Below are 20,466 nucleotides of genomic sequence, written 5' to 3'. Positions count from 1 at the left end.
CTGTGTTCTTAATAGACAAGCTCCGTTCTGAGCCTCCCCCCCCCCCCACACACAAATTTTTCCCATGTCTCAGGAAAACTTCTCAGAAGTGACTCATACCAGAGGAACGAAGCACTAGAGAGCAACGACACTCAGAGCTTTGGAGAAGGATAAGTAAACACTACACATATATGTGCTTTGCTCAGATTTCATGACAAGAGGTTTACAATTTGTTTACAAAGCCGTAAGAATTTTTGATTTTTCAGAGATTCAGATGTATCCAAATCTCCAAATGAAATAGTAACGAATAGTAACAAATTTCATTAAAATCCGTTAAAATTAGTTTTGTTTATTCATTTTCGAATGAATTCCAACTTTTCAGAAAGATTAGAATTTGGATCGGTCGAAAAACGATCAACCGATTTGAATTCTGTGTTGGTTGTTAAGCCGGCAGCCCGCGTCCTTAATAACCATGGGTCATCATCTATCAGTGGGCTTCCCCACTGACAGAATGTAAAGAAATAAATGCCGGCAATTACCTAGTACATAATTTGACACTTCCAGGGCTGCGGCGCCCCCCTGCCAGCCCGCTCCTACTGTGATCACACACAGTGGGAGCCCAGCGGTGGGTACTGCGGACTTGAAGTCTGCCAGCACCCGCCAAGGACACAGGCAGAATGACAGTCTTCCTACAGTATGTAAACAAGGCAGATTTTTGCCTTCCTCTAGTCAAATCACCTCCCACACAGTGAGTAAGCACAGGCTAGGTGCATATTTAGCCCCTTGATCAAACCCCTTCCCAGCCAGTGTCATTAGTACAATTACAGTGCAAATTTTTTTAGCACTGATTACTGTATTAGTGTCACTGGTGCCCAAAAAGTGTAAAAAGTGTTAGGTGTCTGATTTGTCCATCGCAATATCACAATCCCGCAATCCTGCTTTATGTCGCTGATTGCCACGTTTACTTGTAAAAAAAAAAAAAAAAAAATCCCATAGTTTGAAGATGTGATAACTTTTGCACAAACCAATCAATAAACACTTATTGGGATTTTTTTTTTTTTTTTTTTTTACCAAAAATATGTAGCAGAATACATATTGGCCTAAACTGATGAAGAAATTAATTTTTTTACATTTTTTATTGGGTATGTTTCATAGCAGAAAGTAAAAAATATTGTTTTCAAAGTTTTTGGTCTTTTTTTGTTTATAGCCCTAAAAAATAAAAACCCGCCAAGGTGATCGAATACCACCAAAAGAAAGCTCTATTTGTGGGGAATAAAAAAAAAAGGCAAAAATTGTATTTGGGTACAGCGTCGCACGCCCGACCGCGCAATTGTCAGTTGAAGTAACGCAGTGCCGAACCACAAAAAAAAAATTATTTGATCAGGAAGGGGGGTAAACCTTCTGGAGCTGAAGTGGTTAAAGTCTAAAGCAGGCCATAGACAAGTCTAATACTGAACATTTTGTTGATTGAAACATGAAAATGGCGCATAGGTTTGCCATCATTTGTTTTGTTTTTTGAAGCAAAATCCAGCATGTTGGATCGGGCACTTCTGATTGCGACACAAAAAGTGCATGTCGCAATTGGCACATTAATGATGGGAAAGACGAACGACTAAGAATTTTCGTTTGATTTTCAACTCATCTATGCAGGGCCGATGCAAGGATTTTTGCCGCAATAGGCAAAATAAAAATTGCCGCCCCCTGGAAAACATATTCGTTTTCCTGGCACTTCAGGACCCTGTAGTGCCCCTCTCCCTCCATCCCAAGGTCCTGAAGGGGTTAAAACCCCTTCAGTGACTTACCTCGGCTCTGGGTCAGACTCCGCCTACTCTCCTTTGCCGCATATGTGCATTAGGTCTCCCCCAGCAGGGAAGACCTAATGCGAATGCGCGGCAATGGCCGCGCACGCGCATTAGACCTCCCCATAGGAAAGCATTATTCAATGCTTTCCTATGGGGATTTCAGCGACGCTGGAGCCCTCACATAGCTTGGCTTCCTGGAGCGCTCAGGTGTCGCACAGCATGAGGAGTGCCGCACCAGCCGGCGGCCAATTACTGATTCCGGGTGCAGGATGCTGGCGCCCCCTGCTAAGTTGCGCCCTAGGCGGCTGCCTAGGTTGCCTTACAGGTAGCACCGGCCCTGCATCTATGGCTTGCGCTCACTGAAGCACTGGGCTGTGGAGGGGGCGGGAGCTCAGGCTCTCAGACGCTGAGCCAGGTGCGGGTCCAGGCATGTGAACAGATTATTACTCTATGGTCGCGATCTTGCCCGAGCCTGAACCAGCTCTGTGATGTCAGCCGACAGCAGATTTTTGCCCACTGTCTGCTGAAAATGGGTCACAGGAGTGCAGAACGAGCTGCACTCCTGTGATCCACAGGAGAAGTACAACCAAACCAGCTTTGGCTGTACTTCTATAAAGGAAAGCACAACTGCATAAAATGCATATTTTTTGTATTGAGCTGACATCCTGTATCTCCTCATTATTATAATTATAGAATACAAATATCTATGACAATCAAAATATGTGGAACATTACTTACAATCACCCGCTTTATAACCCTTATAGCCAATTAGATCTGGAACTTTCTCTAGATTATTAAGAAAAGTACAAGGGTCCATTAACGTGCTGCTGACAGCCCCAAGGAGCAGTGTGAAAGCGATGATCTTCTGTAGAGCCATGATGAGGTCTGATTGAGCTTTGATTTCCGGGGAATATATTGGGCTACCATTGTGCAACACTAGGTGGAGTACTTACAGGAACAATGGGTTGGACCCATTCCTGTAACTAGGAGGATCTTTAATTGCCAATTATGCAAGAGAACTAGGTGCAACAGTTTCACCAAGGTCTTTACATTAGCTCCAACTAAATTACATTTGGGTTGCCAAAGAAAATGTTTTAAATAAAAGAGTTTTTCCTTTCTTTCATTTTTTTGTTGCATATCAGCACTGCTGATCTCCGGTAACATGATAAATCAGAAAAGTGTGGTACACACTACAGTAAAATTGTGGAAAAACAGTAATCAATATAGATCGATTACCTATAGCGCTTGCTGTGATGTGATAAATCAATATGTTTTATATTGTGACATACATAAAGCTATAACCATAAATTACATATAAATATCAATCAAGTCCATGTGTGGAATAAATATAAAAAAACGAAAAAATATAAAAAATAAATAAATATATAAATATATATGAAAATAGTCCAGTGAATGGTGTAAATTCCAAACAATAAAATCAATAAATAATTAAATAAGGTGCCAATATTTCTTCTTCTCTTCTTCCCATTAAATTGTGACCCTTCACCATGGAGAATAAGTGAAATTCAGACTCAGAAGACGTGGGTCCTGTATGCCTTACGGCATCAGGGCCAATCTTGCTTTGGAGACAATCTCCAGATACAGGAACGTCCACTCCTGGCGGACCCAGATATCCCTTCTGCAGTGCCAAATTCCTTTACTGACTCTCTCCGGGAAGGGGGTGATGGTCCCAGTACAGCTCAGCGGGAAAAAAGGTCCTCCTGTATAGGGTCAGCTCCAGCCACGGGGTATTAAGGGACAAAAAAACTTGGATAGTGCAGTACTGTATATAATAGGATTTATTGCACACCACCGGTTCACTTCAAATACATGCAGTCCCAAGAAGTAAAAAATTGTGCAAAGTGGGCAAAAAACACACACAAAATGTAACAAATCGTGGTAAAAATCCAAACTGGTATGGTAAAATCAAAGAGTAGCGGTCCATACACATGCAAACAAGCCGTCATACACGTGGGCTTGCAGTGGAGAGCGGTAGTTCCGGCTTGCGTTCCACCGAGCGCCGTATGACGTCACGACGTGCGTTCTACCTAACGCGTTTCGTCATTGGTTAGACGTCTTCAGAGGTGGAGTCAGCACATCTATCCAGATCTATTTGTATTGGAGCCACCGCTGTCCACTCCGCCCCTCGTTAGCCGCAATATACGTGTCCCCATCACATAGATTGGTATAGCGGACTAAATCCTCATATAGAAAAAAGACTTTGGGAAGGAATAAAAGAGGTCTATTCCCGCGCAATGCAAACAACATTAACTAACAAATAAAGAAATATCGGGGAGCGGCTTCATCCTTGTTAATTAGTATTATGAACCCTTCTCAATGGTTCCAAAAAAAATAATAATAATAAATATACATATGTGCTCATATATAATATAAATGTGATCTTAATATACTTCATAACACTTTTGTAACATACAATATATCGGCGCTACATGAATTGATTAGTTGAATATTAAAAGTTATAAATTAAATTAAGTATTAAAAAATTCTTTATTCATATTGATTCATATTGATTCATATTGATTAAAAATATATTAAATTACTAATGACTAATAATTAAAGGAAGTGTTTTATTGGGGGTTCCTCCACCCCAAACTCGCTCACCCACTGGTGCAAATCATTTGGTGGAGGGGGGATTATGGTGTGGGGTTGCTCCACAGGGGTTGGGCTTGGCCCCTTAGTTCCAGTGAAGGGAATTCTTAAGGCGTCAGCATACCAAGAAATTTTGGACAATTTCATGCTCCCAACTTTGTGGGAACAGTTTGGGGATGGCCCCTTCCTGTTCCAACATGACTGTGCACCTATAGATTGCTAGAGCCCTAAAAGTGAACAGTGTACCTGACACATACACTATATTGCCAAAAGTATTGAGACGCCTGCCTTTACACGTACATGAACTTTAATGGCATCCCAGTCTTAGTCTGTAGGGTTCAATATTGAGTTGGCTCACCCTTTGCAGCTATAACCACTTCAACTCTTCTGGGAAAGCTGTCCACAAGGTTTAGGAGTGTGTCTATGGGAAGGCTTGGCCAATCTTAAAAGGCAGGTGTCCCAAAACGTTTGGTAATATAGTGTAGGTTTTACTTGTTTATCTGCAGTCTTAACTTCTCTACAACCCTTGTGTTGAAAATCGTTCTTCATCTGTCAGGAGCACAGAGGAGGGGCGGAGAGACTGCAGCTACAGTGTGTGAGAGCTGATTGGAGAGGCACACACCCCCCCTTCACAGAGAACTGTGTTCTGAATAGACAAGCTCCGTTCTGAGCCTCCCCCCCCCACACACAAATTTTTCCCATGTCTCAGGAAAACTTCTCAGAAGTGACTCATACCAGAGGAACGAAGCACTAGAGAGCAACGACACTCAGAGCTTTGGAGAAGGATAAGTAAACACTACACATATTATGCTTTGCTCAGATTTCATGACAAGAGGTTTACAATTTGTTTACAAAGCCGTAAGAATTTTTGATTTTTCAGAGATTCAGATGTGTCCAAATCTCCAAATGAAATAGTAACGAATAGTAACAAATTTCATTAAAATCCATTAAAATTAGTTTTGTTTATTCATTTTCGAATGAATTCCAACTTTTCAGAAAGATTAGAATTTGGATCGGTCGAAAAAACGATCAACCGATTTGAATTCTGTGTTGGTTGTTAAGCCGGCAGCCCGCGTCCTTAATAACCATGGGTCATCATCTATCAGTGGGCTTCCCCACTGACAGAATGTAAAGAAATAAATGCCGGCAATTACCTAGTACATAATTTGACACTTCCAGGGCTGCGGCGCCCCCCTGCCAGCCCGCTCCTACTGTGATCACACACAGTGGGAGCCCAGCGGTGGGTACTGCGGACTTGAAGTCTGCCAGCACCCGCCAAGGACACAGGCAGAATGACAGTCTTCCTACAGTATGTAAACAAGGCAGATTTTTGCCTTCCTCTAGTCAAATCACCTCCCACACAGTGAGTAAGCACAGGCTAGGTGCATATTTAGCCCCTTGATCAAACCCCTTCCCAGCCAGTGTCATTAGTACAATTACAGTGCAAATTTTTTTAGCACTGATTACTGTATTAGTGTCACTGGTGCCCAAAAAGTGTAAAAAGTGTTAGGTGTCTGATTTGTCCATCGCAATATCACAATCCCGCAATCCTGCTTTATGTCGCTGATTGCCACGTTTACTTGTAAAAAAAAAAATCCCATAGTTTGAAGATGTGATAACTTTTGCACAAACCAATCAATAAACACTTATTGGGATTTTTTTTTTTTTTTTTTTTACCAAAAATATGTAGCAGAATACATATTGGCCTAAACTGATGAAGAAATTAATTTTTTTACATTTTTTATTGGGTATGTTTCATAGCAGAAAGTAAAAAATATTGTTTTCAAAGTTTTTGGTCTTTTTTTGTTTATAGCCCTAAAAAATAAAAACCCGCCGAGGTGATCGAATACCACCAAAAGAAAGCTCTATTTGTGGGGAATAAAAAAAAAAGGCAAAAATTGTATTTGGGTACAGCGTCGCACGCCCGACCGCGCAATTGTCAGTTGAAGTAACGCAGTGCCGAACCACAAAAAAAAAATTATTTGATCAGGAAGGGGGGTAAACCTTCTGGAGCTGAAGTGGTTAAAGCCTAAAGCAGGCCATAGACAAGTCTAATACTGAACATTTTGTTGATTGAAACATGAAAATGGCGCATAGGTTTGCCATCATTTGTTTTGTTTTTTGAAGCAAAATCCAGCATGTTGGATCGGGCACTTCTGATTGCGACACAAAAAGTGCATGTCGCAATTGGCACATTAATGATGGGAAAGACGAACGACTAAGAATTTTCGTTTGATTTTCAACTCATCTATGCAGGGCCGATGCAAGGATTTTTGCCGCAATAGGCAAAATAAAAATTGCCGCCCCCTGGAAAACATATTCGTTTTCCTGGCACTTCAGGACCCTGTAGTGCCCCTCTCCCTCCATCCCAAGGTCCTGAAGGGGTTAAAACCCCTTCAGTGACTTACCTCGGCTCTGGGTCAGACTCCGCCTACTCTCCTTTGCCGCATATGTGCATTAGGTCTCCCCCAGCAGGGAAGACCTAATGCGAATGCGCGGCAATGGCCGCGCACGCGCATTAGACCTCCCCATAGGAAAGCATTATTCAATGCTTTCCTATGGGGATTTCAGCGACGCTGGAGCCCTCACATAGCTTGGCTTCCTGTAGCGCTCAGGTGTCGCACGGCATGAGGAGTGCCGCACCAGCCGGCGGCCAATTACTGATTCCGGGTGCAGGATGCTGGCGCCCCCTGCTAAGTTGCGCCCTAGGCGGCTGCCTAGGTTGCCTTACAGGTAGCACCGGCCCTGCATCTATGGCTTGCGCTCACTGAAGCACTGGGCTGTGGAGGGGGCGGGAGCTCAGGCTCTCAGACGCTGAGCCAGGTGCGGGTCCAGGCATGTGAACAGATTATTACTCTATGGTCGCGATCTTGCCCGAGCCTGAACCGGCTCTGTGATGTCAGCCGACAGCAGATTTTTGCCCACTGTCTGCTGAAAATGGGTCACAGGAGTGCAGAACGAGCTGCACTCCTGTGATCCACAGGAGAAGTACAACCAAACCAGCTTTGGCTGTACTTCTATAAAGGAAAGCACAACTGCATAAAATGCATATTTTTTGTATTGAGCTGACATCCTGTATCTCCTCATTATTATAATTATAGAATACAAATATCTATGACAATCAAAATATGTGGAACATTACTTACAATCACCCGCTTTATAACCCTTATAGCCAATTAGATCTGGAACTTTCTCTAGATTATTAAGAAAAGTACAAGGGTCCATTAACGTGCTGCTGACAGCCCCAAGGAGCAGTGTGAAAGCGATGATCTTCTGTAGAGCCATGATGAGGTCTGATTGAGCTTTGATTTCCGGGGAATATATTGGGCTACCATTGTGCAACACTAGGTGGAGTACTTACAGGAACAATGGGTTGGACCCATTCCTGTAACTAGGAGGATCTTTAATTGCCAATTATGCAAGAGAACTAGGTGCAACAGTTTCACCAAGGTCTTTACATTAGCTCCAACTAAATTACATTTGGGTTGCCAAAGAAAATGTTTTAAATAAAAGAGTTTTTCCTTTCTTTCATTTTTTTGTTGCATATCAGCACTGCTGATCTCCGGTAACATGATAAATCAGAAAAGTGTGGTACACACTACAGTAAAATTGTGGAAAAACAGTAATCAATATAGATCGATTACCTATAGCGCTTGCTGTGATGTGATAAATCAATATGTTTTATATTGTGACATACATAAAGCTATAACCATAAATTACATATAAATATCAATCAAGTCCATGTGTGGAATAAATATAAAAAAAACGAAAAAATATAAAAAATAAATAAATATATAAATATATATGAAAATAGTCCAGTGAATGGTGTAAATTCCAAACAATAAAATCAATAAATAATTAAATAAGGTGCCAATATTTCTTCTTCTCTTCTTCCCATTAAATTGTGACCCTTCACCGTGGAGAATAAGTGAAATTCAGACTCAGAAGACGTGGGTCCTGTATGCCTTACGGCATCAGGGCCAATCTTGCTTTCGAGACAATCTCCAGATACAGGAACGTCCACTCCTGACGGACCCAGATATCCCTTCTGCAGTGCCAAATTCCGTTACTGACTCTCTCCGGGAAGGGGGTGATGGTCCCAGTACAGCTCAGCGGGAAAAAAGGTCCTCCTGTATAGGGTCAGCTCCAGCCACGGGGTATTAAGGGACAAAAAAACTCGGATAGTGCAGTACTGTATATAATAGGATTTATTGCACACCCCCGGTTCACTTCAAATACATGCAGTCCCAAGAAGTAAAAAATTGTGCAAAGTGGGCAAAAAACACACACAAAATGTAACAAATCGTGGTAAAAATCCAAACTGGTATGGTAAAATCAAAGAGTAGCGGTCCATACACATGCAAACAAGCCGTCATACACGTGGGCTTGCAGTGGAGAGCGGTAGTTCCGGCTTGCGTTCCACCGAGCGCCGTATGACGTCACGACGTGCGTTCTACCTAACGCGTTTCGTCATTGGTTAGACGTCTTCAGAGGTGGAGTCAGCACGTCTATCCAGATCTTTTGTTATTGGAGCCACCGCTGTCCACTCCGCCCCTCGTTAATGCCGGAAATAGCCGCAATATACGTGTCCCCATCACATAGATTGGTATAGCGGACTAAATCCTCATATAGAAAAAAGACTTTGGGAAGGAATAAAAGAGGTCTATTCCCGCGCAATGCAAACAACATTAACTAACAAATAAAGAAATTTCGGGGAGCGGCTTCATCCTTGTTAATTAGTATTATGAACCCTTCTCAATGGTTCCAAAAAAAATAATAATAATAAATATACATATGTGCTCATATATAATATAAATGTGATCTTAATATACTTCATAACACTTTTGTAACATACAATATATCGGCGCTACATGAATTGATTAGTTGAATATTAAAAGTTATAAATTAAATTAAGTATTAAAAAATTCTTTATTCATATTGATTAAAAATATATTAAATTACTAATGACTAATAATTAAAGGAAGTGTTTTATTGGGGGTGATATTAAATGTATAATGATAAATAATTTAATATAAAATATTAAATTATTATTATATATTTTTTTATTTTTATTTTTTAATAATATAGTGGACATACAGTAAATTCCTAATAAATACATATCCCATATGACTAATGTAAATATACTTTAATGTGGAAAACAAACATTTAAATTAAATATCATTCACGTGTTATTATTTAATTAAATGAACTAGAGTTTATTTTGAATTTGTTTAAAATTGATAAGAGTAAAATTCCTAAAGGTTATTGTGTTGCATCCTTTAAAAAATTATTAGACAGATAAATTAATTAGACAGATAAAAACCACGGGGGCTAATTCATGGGTTTGAGATGAAACAATTGATGTCCATGTCAATGTTCATACCCTTGGGCTGTAGGGTGGACAATTCAAAAATCCATCTCGACTCATTTTGTGAAACTGCGATTCGCATGTTGTTTCCTCTCCAGTTTTTCTCTATTCTGTCTATACCTTGAAATGATAGAAGTGTAGGATCTCTGTTGTGTACTAATCTAAAGTGCATGGAGACGCTGTGTTTCTTGAATCCATTTCTGATGTTGGTAATATGCTCTCCAATGCGAACCCTGAGTTCTCTTGTAGTACGGCCTACATATTGTAGCCCGCAAGGGCACGTCAAAAGATATGTGACGTGGGTGCTGTTACATGTAATTAATTTTTTTATTTTGTATTGTTTTTGGTCACATTGGATTGAAATTCCAAAATCTGACGTTTTCTCGTTTTGACCGTTCTACAGGGTTTGCATCTTCCACATGAGTAGAAACCATTGTAATCTAAAAATGTTAAAAGGCGTTTTGGGGGATCTGTTACATTTTTCACAAGTCTATCCCTAAGATTTGGCCCCCTACGATAAATGAACTTAGGGTGACTAGGGATAATCTCCCTTAATTTCTCATCCCTGAGTAAAAGGTGCCAGTGCTTTTTAATGATGTTCTCTACGTCCTTATATCTCACATTATACTGGGTAATAAAATTCAGCGAGTAATCCTTGTTTTCTTTTGGCTTATCCTTTAAAAGCGTATTTCTATCCATATTTATGACGTCTTCTTTCAGTTTGAGAAGGGTGTTTTCTTTGTAGCCTTTTTCTTGAAATCTTTTGATAATCATGTCGGCTTGGTAATGAAAATCCTGCTCATAGGTGCAGTTCCTTCTTAGCCGCATCAGTTGTCCTTAAGGTATTCCTCTAATCCAGTTGGGGTGATGCCCACTATGGGTGGGGATGTACCCATTTCTGTCCGTGGGTTTAAAGTGCGTTTTTGTGCATAGTCCGTTCTCACCCCTAAATACCGTGAGATCAAGAAAATGAATCTCATTTCTATCCCATGTGCCACTGAATTTGATCTTATAAATATTATTATTCATGTCTTCTATATATTTTTTCAATGATTCTTCCGAGCCTTTCCACACGATGAACACGTCATCTATGTACCTTCGGTACATCACCACCTCTTTCCGTTTTTTTCCAAAAATTTCTTTTGCTCAGGAATATATTGGCAACACTGGGGGCATAACGTGCCCCCATGGCAACTCCTTTGTGTTGCCGGTAATATTCTTCCTGGTGCCAGAAGTAGTTGCTTCTCATCGCCATTTTTAGAAGTTTTAGAATGAACTCTTTTTGCTCCAATTCCAAGTTCAACTGGTCCTCCAGGGCCCATTCAATGGCTGTTAGAGCATCCTTCTGTTCGATGTTGGTGTATAAAGATTCCACGTCCACCGTGGCTAAAATAATATCTTCATCCCAACTTTGTTCCTTAATCAAATTGATGAGGTGTTTGCTATCTCGTAGGTGAGATGGATACCGTGTAACTAAAGGGTTGAGATAAACATCTAGGTACTCTCCGATCCGTGAATACAGGGAGTCTATCCCACTGATTATAGGTCTACCCGGAGGTTTTTCGGAATTCTTGTGAACCTTTGGTAGTTGGTAAATAACGGGTAATCTGGGGGCTTCAGGGAGTAGATAACGGTATTCTTTATTTGTAAATATTTCTTGCATTTTTTCGGTAAATATTTAAAGGATTACTCTTTAATTTTGTGTATGTATCTTCATCATGTACCAGTCTGTTAAGTTCCTCATAGTAGTCCTCTTTATTGAGGATCACGATGCCCCCGCCTTTATCCGCCGGGCGAATCACAACATTTTTTCTTTGTTCCAATTCTCGTATCCTAGTTTTATGTTTTCTTTAGGTCTATGCCATTTTCTTTTCAGCGTTTTCAGATCCTGTTTGACTAATGATTTAAACGTGTCCACAAAATGGTTATTCCCACATTTGGGGTTAAAAATTGATTTGTTTTTTAATCCACTTCTCATGTATTTACTCTCGTTATTTAAAACTTTAAAATCAGGTTTATTATAAAAATGTTTTTTTATATTAATTTTTCTTACAAATTTCTGTATGTCCACAAATACGTTAAAAGAATCTAAAAGTTGGTCGGGAGCATATTTTAATCCCATATCAAGTATCTCTAATTCCTTTTCTGAGAATGTAACCCCGCTCAGGTTAAAAATCCCAAAGCCTACCTGGCCCTTTTCCTTTTTGCTCCTGCCACCTCTGCATCCTCTACGTCTTTTTCCACCTCTTGTTCTTTTCGTGCAGGAGGGGGGTAATTGGGTTGATTCTGGTGGTAAGGTTGGTATCCCTGGTATGGTGGTGGGGGTTGGGAGTGCCAATGTCCTCCTCTGCCTCCCCGTCCTCTTCCATAGTATGGGCAATTCCAGCCTTGGTTCCAACCCTGGTTGCCATAAGGTGGGTGATAATGGTACGGTGCTTGATTCCTGTAATTGTTCCATACCGGGGGTTCCCTGTTTTCCCATCTGGGAAAATCCCGAGGTTGGGGTCTATCTGGGGTATAGTATCCATTCTGTGTATTCCCCAGTGGTTGAAAGGAATTAAATGTGGGTACGTTATACCTCACAGGTAGGTTAGAGGGTGGTCCAGATCTATGTTTTTCTCTTTGTGTATGTGGGGTTCTTTGTGCTTTTGGCAATTAGACCCCCCTTGGCGCAGGCAATATACCTGTGAATTCGGGTATGTTTTCTTGCACACACTACAGTAAAACCTTGGATTGTGGGCATAATTTATTCCAGAAACATGCTTGTAATCCAAAGCACTCTTATATCAAAGCGAATTTCCCCAAAAGAATGAAGGCCCCTTGAACTGCTTTAGGGAAAGAGCCTTGACTGATGGAAGCATTACATTACAGTGGGAGTTGATCCTAAATCAAGGAGGTTGTGGCTCTGTTAAGATTGGCTACCAGGACACGATGTGATGGGGCAGAGCCAGAACTCTAGAAAATGTACACTGAGGCACGTCCCTCTGACATGAGGAGATTCAGCTGACAGAAGAGTTGCTAGGTGAGTATTCCTCCTCTGTTCCCACCAGGGGCAGACTGGCAACTTTCAGCCCAGGGGGCAATTCCAACCAGAGGCCCACAGTGCAGTGACTCAGCCCCGCTCCCACTCTCCCTCTTCCTGTCCTCCTCCTGACCTCCATTCCGGGCTGAAGATCCGCTCCAGGTACTCTCTACTCACCGGCTGAATCCCGGTTCCCGACCTGGCCAGCAGGGGGCAGTTGGGACAGCTTGGTTGGGGCTGGCCGGGGGAGGAAGTCTCCAGTGGGGTATTAAACTGGCCTCTGCTCAGACAAAGTTTACACAATCCATGCTGGGGGGGGGGGGGGTGGGGGTGGAGGAGGCCTGCGCTCTCTCCTTGTCTTCAACCTGCACTCAGTAGGTCAGCGGCAGCGACTTTTTACTTCTCTTCACCAGGAATCCTTTAGGCATGTCTGTAGCAGAAGCGGTTTAGCCTTTTTACAGGGCATCAGAGCAGCCCAGGGGGCAATTGCCCCTCTGCCCCCTGGCCCAGTCCTCCCCTGGTTCCCACTTCCCACGCCCCTCACTACCAAATCCCACAGGTGCTCTTATCCACCATACTGGCTGAGCCATAGACCCTGCAGGGTCCCCAGTAATTCACTCATAGACATAGATTAGTACTGGAGCCACTGGCAATGAATTTGATTGCTCCACTCCTACAATCCCTACTCTGCCCACAGCTCGCCAGGATCTTCCCGCCATTTACATAGTCCTGACCCCTCCTATAATTCATGGATCCCTGTTGCTACCTAAACCAGAGTGTGTCTCTCAGCCATCACATCACCCAAAAACTGCTGCTCTGAACAAAATGCGTCTCTCCTCTACACTCACCGGACTTCCCCTATGCTAGGGTTGCCACCTCATCCCTTTCAACCAGGACACATATTAATTACACAGGTTCTATGGCTGATTAAGGTGGTAATTAAACTCAATTAGTGCCTTATGTGCATTATATTAGCCTCAGAACTTGCATAATTAATATGTGTCCTGGATTAAGGGGAGTAGGTGGCAACCCTACCCTATGCCCATTCCTGCATAGGATGGGGCCCTTCACCACAGCTACTGGCACTGATGGTGTTGGCTGCTCTACAACTTGCACAGCTCACTGCTCTGCTCACAACCCTGTGAAGACATCCATCAATGCCATACACCTCAACAGAAACAGACTTTGTAGTGTGACTTGTTTGCGGCTACTTCTGGGGACTTCAGTGCGACCTTCCTTCTATGAGGGACAAGTCGCACTGAAGTCGGCCCAAAAGTAGTGCAAAAACTATTTTTCAAGTCGCAGCAGTTAGAACGGGCCAAATTGAAATTAATGGCTTTTGACTTGCTGTGCGACTTCACATGTGTCAAGACGCACAACAAGTCGCAATAGTGGAAATGGAGCCTAAATCAGACTTCCTGTTTTACTTTTTGGAGGCATTTGAAGAGAATGTAAAAGGTAAAATCACATACATTTTAAATGCATTCAATTAATAGGACCTCATTTACAAAATAAAATTGTTTGATTAAAATCTGTGAGTGGAGGTAAGGCCTCCTTCTCTTCTTCATAACAAGGGGAGGTGTTTTGTAGTTCATTGGGGATAACAGGGAACAATGCTAGCTGATAACAGTCCAGAAAGCTCATAAAGTTATCAGCTCACACGATTCCTGTGTGCATGAACAGCTTTTTTTTTCCCAACAAAATAAAATGCTTTTAATTGTATTTTTAGAGGAGCAAATAAGAGAAATGTATTGTTAGTGTTTAAATATATTTTAACCACTTTAGCCCCAGAAGGATTTGCCCCCTTTCTGACCAGGCCCTATTTTGCAATTCGGCACTGCGGTCGTGCGATGCTGTACCCAAATAAAATTACGTCCTTTTTTTCCCCACAAATAGAGCTTTCTTTTGGTGGTATTTGATCACCTGTGCGATTTTTTTAATTTTTGCGCTATAAACTAAAAAAGAGCGACAATTTTGAAAAAAAAAATATATATATATTTTTTTTACTTTCTGCTATATAACATTCCCAAAAAAAAATCAAATTTTTTTTAACATTGTAGGCCAATTTGGTTTCTGCTACATATTTTTGTACCTTGATTACTGAAGGCCCCTTTTAACACTTGTGTGACCTCAAATTCACACAATTTTTTACTGCGTTTTTTTGCAGCGAAGCAATGCCTATTAAATTTTTTTGTTTGTGCCCCCCCAAAAAAAATTTTGAGCACCAGCCGCCACTGCTATTAACCTGTCATGTGCCTGTTTCACCTGCTCTGCACTACCACCACTGTCTGTGCCTATTAAGCACCTCTGCCTGACCATCTCTCTCCACAGCCTTCAGCTCAGCAGGTCCACCTGGACACCATGGGGGTCTCATCAGCTCCTTTAGGAGGTGACCGCCTGATGCCATATCTTCCTCCACGCACCTCAATGTCCTATGGTCCCAAACCTGGTCATCGCTCTAAGGACGGAAATAATAGCAGCTTCCTCACATGTTTGGGAACTGGCTGCTGGGTTTCTGCACATTTGCAGGGGTGCTCTGTAAACATTTCAGGAATAGGTTTCCCCGTTTCATCTACCAGGATCTTATTTAGGGGCTAATAGACTATTGGGAGGGCAATGCTGGTTCGATTGCAAATACACAGTTTCACCAACAATTGAACACCGGGAAGGAACTACTATGCTGTCTGTTAAGATGGTAGTTTCTGGCTATTACTCTTGTGCCCTCAAAGGCCCACTTCCTTTCAGTCGCCTACCAGCAGTCTGGTCAGCACATCAGCAGTATTAAACAAAGGCATCTGCTGGATGTTTCAGTTAATCCACTGTACTTGGTACATTACATGTCAATTTAAACATGAGTGTTCCTTTTGCCATGACACCTCTCAGCAGTCAGGTTTTTTTAAGGGGGGACACATTGCTACCCTCTAAACTCTGCTTCAAGTTTGATCTTTCTAGGTGACTATGCCCTCAACAAGAATGCTTTTGTCTCACGAGATGAAATTAGTGTTGAGCGAACACGGACTGTATTATTCGTGTTCGTACCGAATAATTGGATTTTTGTTACCCGGACACGGACCCGAAAACTTTACTGTATGTTCGGGTTTAAAATCCGTGTTCGGTCATTTTAATTTCTGTTTTGTATGTAATGGCGCGCTTTTAATGGCGGGCTTTCAACAGCCAATCAACAAGCATTTAACTGGTGTGCACCATTACAGCCATGCCTACTAATGTATTAGTAGCTGTGATTGGCCATCTGAAGCATGTGACCATGTCTTTATAAGTTTGAGAGCCCCAGCACGCCGCGTCATTCTGCTGTAGTTTAGGGACAGAGCACACATCATACGTGCTGGCTGCTGATTAGGGACAGACAGTGATTCTGTGAAAAATTGTGTCCGAAAAGAATGCAGGGACAGGTTGGAGTGCAGGCAGGGAAAGTTATTAGAGCATTTTAGGGCGAGGCTGGAGATTAGGCAGGGTCAGTCTTCTACATCGATTTTGCTGTGTGGGGGGTGGTGCAGTGAACGATCTTATTGAGCATATTAGGGACAGGCTGGAGATTAGGCAGGGACAGTCTACATCGATTTTGCTGTGTGGGGGGTGGTGCAGTGAACAATCTTTTTGCCCTCACTTGAGCCCATTGAGGAGGAGGAGGAGGGAGAAAAAAATCTATTTTTATCAGTCTGTTGTGTGCAGCGTTCAGCTATATTTCACTACAGATTGCTGTTCTAATCTGCTATTTAAAAATTAATTTAAAGGGGAATTTTTTTTAAGAGCACTTGCCATGCTCTTAACTACATTTTGCTGCCATTTGCAGCACTCTAGCCCTTTCCATTGGTGTTTTAGAGCCATTTTAGTGCCTGAAAGTTCGGGTCCCTATTGACTTCAATGGGGTTCGGTGTCCGGGTAAAGTTCGGAAAAAGTCCAGGACACGGACTTTTTTTTCAAGTTCGGCCGAACCAGCCGAACACGGACATCCAGGTGTCCACTCAACTCTAGATGAAATTGATCATGTTTTTTTTTCCCTCCTTCCTCTCAAACTCATCTATTAACAATGATAATGATAAGGAGGAATACCAAGTCCCATACGTCTCTTCTGATAAAACCTTTTAGTGAAGTCTTCGGGTGCTTCTGCGCTATTTGCGAAGGCTGGAAAAGCATCTTCCTTTCACTGCCTCCAACCTGACTGTTGACCATTTGGGTTGCTTTTTCCGAGGTAGCTACTGTACTTTGTGGATATGTGTCTACCATTGGTTGCACTTTGAATTATAGAAAAAAATGAGTGATAACCACTCAGGTGGTCGCGCCTAGGAAATCACTATGATCAATATGTATGTGGGGATAGAAATGTGTCACAAATAATTAAGTAAATAAATATGAGCTGATAGTCCAAACAACAAAAAGTTGGATAAAGTGCAACAATGACCTCCATCATGCAAAAATAGATCCCCCTCCTGGAACAATAGAGCCCCCCCAGCAGTCAGCATTAACAGACCCTCCAGCACCCCTCTCCATTACATATACATATATTCACTGCTGGAGGTGCCGGAACTGCGTTCCCCCGCGTTCCCGCTGAAAAAAAGCCCTGCCCAGCATCAATAGACTCTCCAGCAGCCAGCAACAATAGACCACTTCCTCAACAATAGTTCCCCCACCAACAATAGATCTCCCCAACAATAATAGATTGCCACAAAAATAGATGCTCTCCAGCAACAATAGATCCCCAACAGCCAGCAAGAACAGACCCCTCACTCAACAGTAGATCCCTTCCAGCAACAACTAAACCCCACCAGTAACATAAGCCCCCCCCCCCCCCTGCAGCAACAATGACCTCCATCATGCAAAAATAGATCCCCCTCCTGGAACAATAGAGCCCCCCAGCAGCCAGCATTAACAGACCCTCCAGCACCCCTTGCCATTACATATATTCACTGCTGGAGGTGCTGGAACTGCGTTCCCCCGCGTTCCCGCTGAAAAAAAGCCCTGGTTATTTGTATATGCACTCAGGACGTGTTGTTTACAAGCCCACAAATATTCACTCAGTGCACAGTCACTTTATTCCTACGCCATATATTATGAGCACTATTGGTGTTGAATTTATTTATTTATATAATCAATTTTTTATATATTTAATCTTTATATTGCAATATTTGGGGGAAGCATTTCTATGCACTAGCACTTGAGCGCTGTCTCTATCTGTTTGCACTTTATCACACTACTTTGAATTATACAATAGTTTTCTGGGGTGGGTGTTAGTCCAGTCTTCTGGCTTACACTCAGTCATGCATTTATTGGAAGATTATAGGTTTATTGGTTCCAACAAACATTGACCATTGTCCACAGTTATGGCCTGCCTTCTTGGAGGTTTGTAGTTGACTGGGTATACCGTTGTCAGCCAATAAAGTTGATGGCCCTGTCCATGTTCTGTTCTTTATTGGGCATGGAGATTGACAATGTACAGATGGTCTTTCAGCTTCCTGATGATAAACTGACCAGGCTTTTGTCCCTGGCGTAATTGGCAGGATCCCTGTTGGGTCGACGGGCCGGGTCATCCGTAGATGGCTATCATGGACGATGTAGGGTGTTTTGTCTCTTCATCATAATTGATGGCTTGGAGATATAGTTGTTCTTCCTGCACACCTAAGGGTCATTCTTGTCTTTAACTGTGAATGGTCTGCTGATTCTTGGCCGCTCCTTATGGGCCCAAATGGACTTGTACAGAACATGACATTGGAGCTTTTTCCTTTTATGGTAGATGTAGAATTGTGGAGTGATAAACTAATGGAGAGGCAAGTGTTTTTTTTTTTAACAATGACATGAGGTAGCTCAAGTAGTTAAGCAACACTCCGCCTCCTTCTCACCTGTAGTCTCCTTCTTGCGCTTGCTGAAACTCAGATGCTTACAATTGAATGTCCTAGTTTAGGGTTGCACGTGTTCCAGGTTTTTCATATTCTGTTGTTTGCTCACTCTCTCGTTCTCAGTTTAGAAGCTTTCACTCCTTGTTTCTGATACTGGGGTAGGGTGAGGCAGGTGGCGCTGCCTATAGGTGATAAATGAATAAATATGTATGGAAAGGGATAGTCTGGGGTAGGCCGAGGTAGGTGGTGCTGCCTATAGGTGATAAATGAATAAATATGTATGGAAAGGGATTGATTTTTTAGCACTGGATTAAATAAAATATAAAATCCTAAAGTGCTGATGTGCGTATCCAAATAACAATATACAAAAAATATGCAATAAAACCAATAGAAGTAAATATATAAATAATATAAAGTTTTGCACTTTATATTATTTATATATTTACTTCTATTGGTTTTATTGCATATTTTTTGTATATTGTTATTTGGATACGCACATCAGCACTTTAGGATTTTATATTTTATTTAATCCAGTGCTAAAATCCATCTCTTTCCATACATATTTATTTATTTATCACCTATAGGCAGCACCACCTACCTCGGCCTACCCCAGACTATCCCTTTCCATACATATTTATTCATTTATCACCTATAGGCAGCACCACCTACCTCGGCCTACCCCAGACTTACTAATATAGCCCTTTTGGACTATATTTTGAGGTTGGCTGCAGCCAATTTCTTGTCCATAAGCGCGGAATTTTTTACCTCCTTGTTTCTGATAGTTTCCCATGTGTGTCTTCCATGCCCAAATTTTGTTCACCCTCACGGTTTGCGACGCCTGTTAGACCCCGTACAAGGCACCCTCTTCTAGACTACATGGATATCTTACCGAGGGGTTGAGTCGAGTGGGTGTCATCATTTGATTGTGAGTTCTCCCTCTCCCTGGTTTATACAGAGTTTGCAACATTTAACTTATTAATGTATAAAAAATATACCACATCAACTCTAATAACCTGCAGCCAGCAAAAACGAAAGACAATTTGTAAAAGATAGAGAATAAGAAAAAATATTGCAGCGCTAGTATTGGTGAAATAGTGATAGATGATATAAATATGTGCAAAATTTGACACAAGTGGTGTGAACTCCTAAACATCTATATGCAAAATCAAGCAAAAATTATTGCAAACATAAATTAAAGTGCATCAGTGATATGACACGGGTATGTATTCATAAAAGTGCATATATGCTATAAATAAATAAAAATTGGAAGTTCATAGTCCATCAAGTTCATATATGTAGCACCCTCCTAGGTAGGTGCTAGAGAGTGAGTATAGTTTTTGGTTCTGTCTGCCTATCAGAGGAGCAGCAGGTAAACTCTATATTGCACTCTGCTTAACAGGGAGCAGGATCTGTGAGTTAGGTCTACTCAATGTTCCCAGTGTGTGATTCATCTGGTCTGAGGGAGTGTCCCCACTGTGCCCAATGGGGATGCATGTTGGACAGTGGAGGAAACCTGGCCAATGAGGACACAGGCATTGATACAGCCCCAGGGATTGTCACAGACTGCTGTCTTGGTGCATTGTGGGGTGTAGTATAAAAAGCACAGGTGCTCAAGGTCTTTGGCGGGAAGCAGAGTCCCAGAAGGAGGGTGGCGGCTGCCTCCTCTTCTGAAGTAGTTTGTGCGTGGTCACAGGCAGTTGGCCTGGTGAACCAGAGGTGTGGAGCTGAGCCCAGAGGTCCTGGAGAGCTGACTGGAGGAGTTAAGGTACTGCGAGAATCTGGAAAGCAGTATCGTGAGTACAGAGGATCTTGCCTAAGGGTCTGCCCAGGAAG

At 42.0% G+C, this 20,466-nt stretch overlaps 1 protein-coding gene across 2 annotated transcripts in view; it reads right to left on the bottom strand.

Annotated features, from left to right (window-relative positions):
• LOC309566679 (lysozyme C-like) overlaps positions 1-20,466 on the bottom strand; it is a 102,528-nt gene that overhangs the window by 16,384 nt on the left and 65,678 nt on the right. Inside the window, exon 1 of one of the 2 annotated variants that reach the window (XM_082271935.1) lies at positions 2,520-2,676. The exons of the other annotated variant lie outside the window; for it this stretch is intronic. Coding sequence (XP_082128061.1) covers positions 2,520-2,658 — 139 coding nt within the window. The 5' untranslated portion in view covers positions 2,659-2,676. Of the gene's footprint in view, positions 1-2,519; positions 2,677-20,466 lie in introns of those variants that run through there. 2 annotated transcript variants of the gene reach the window in all.

This window comes from Pelophylax lessonae, assembly GCF_965119305.1.
Source record: "Pelophylax lessonae genome assembly, chromosome: 11".
NCBI lineage: Eukaryota > Metazoa > Chordata > Amphibia > Anura > Ranidae > Pelophylax > Pelophylax lessonae.
The sequence above is the reverse complement of the archived record's forward strand: the minus strand, read 5'-3'. Positions and strand labels throughout refer to the sequence as shown.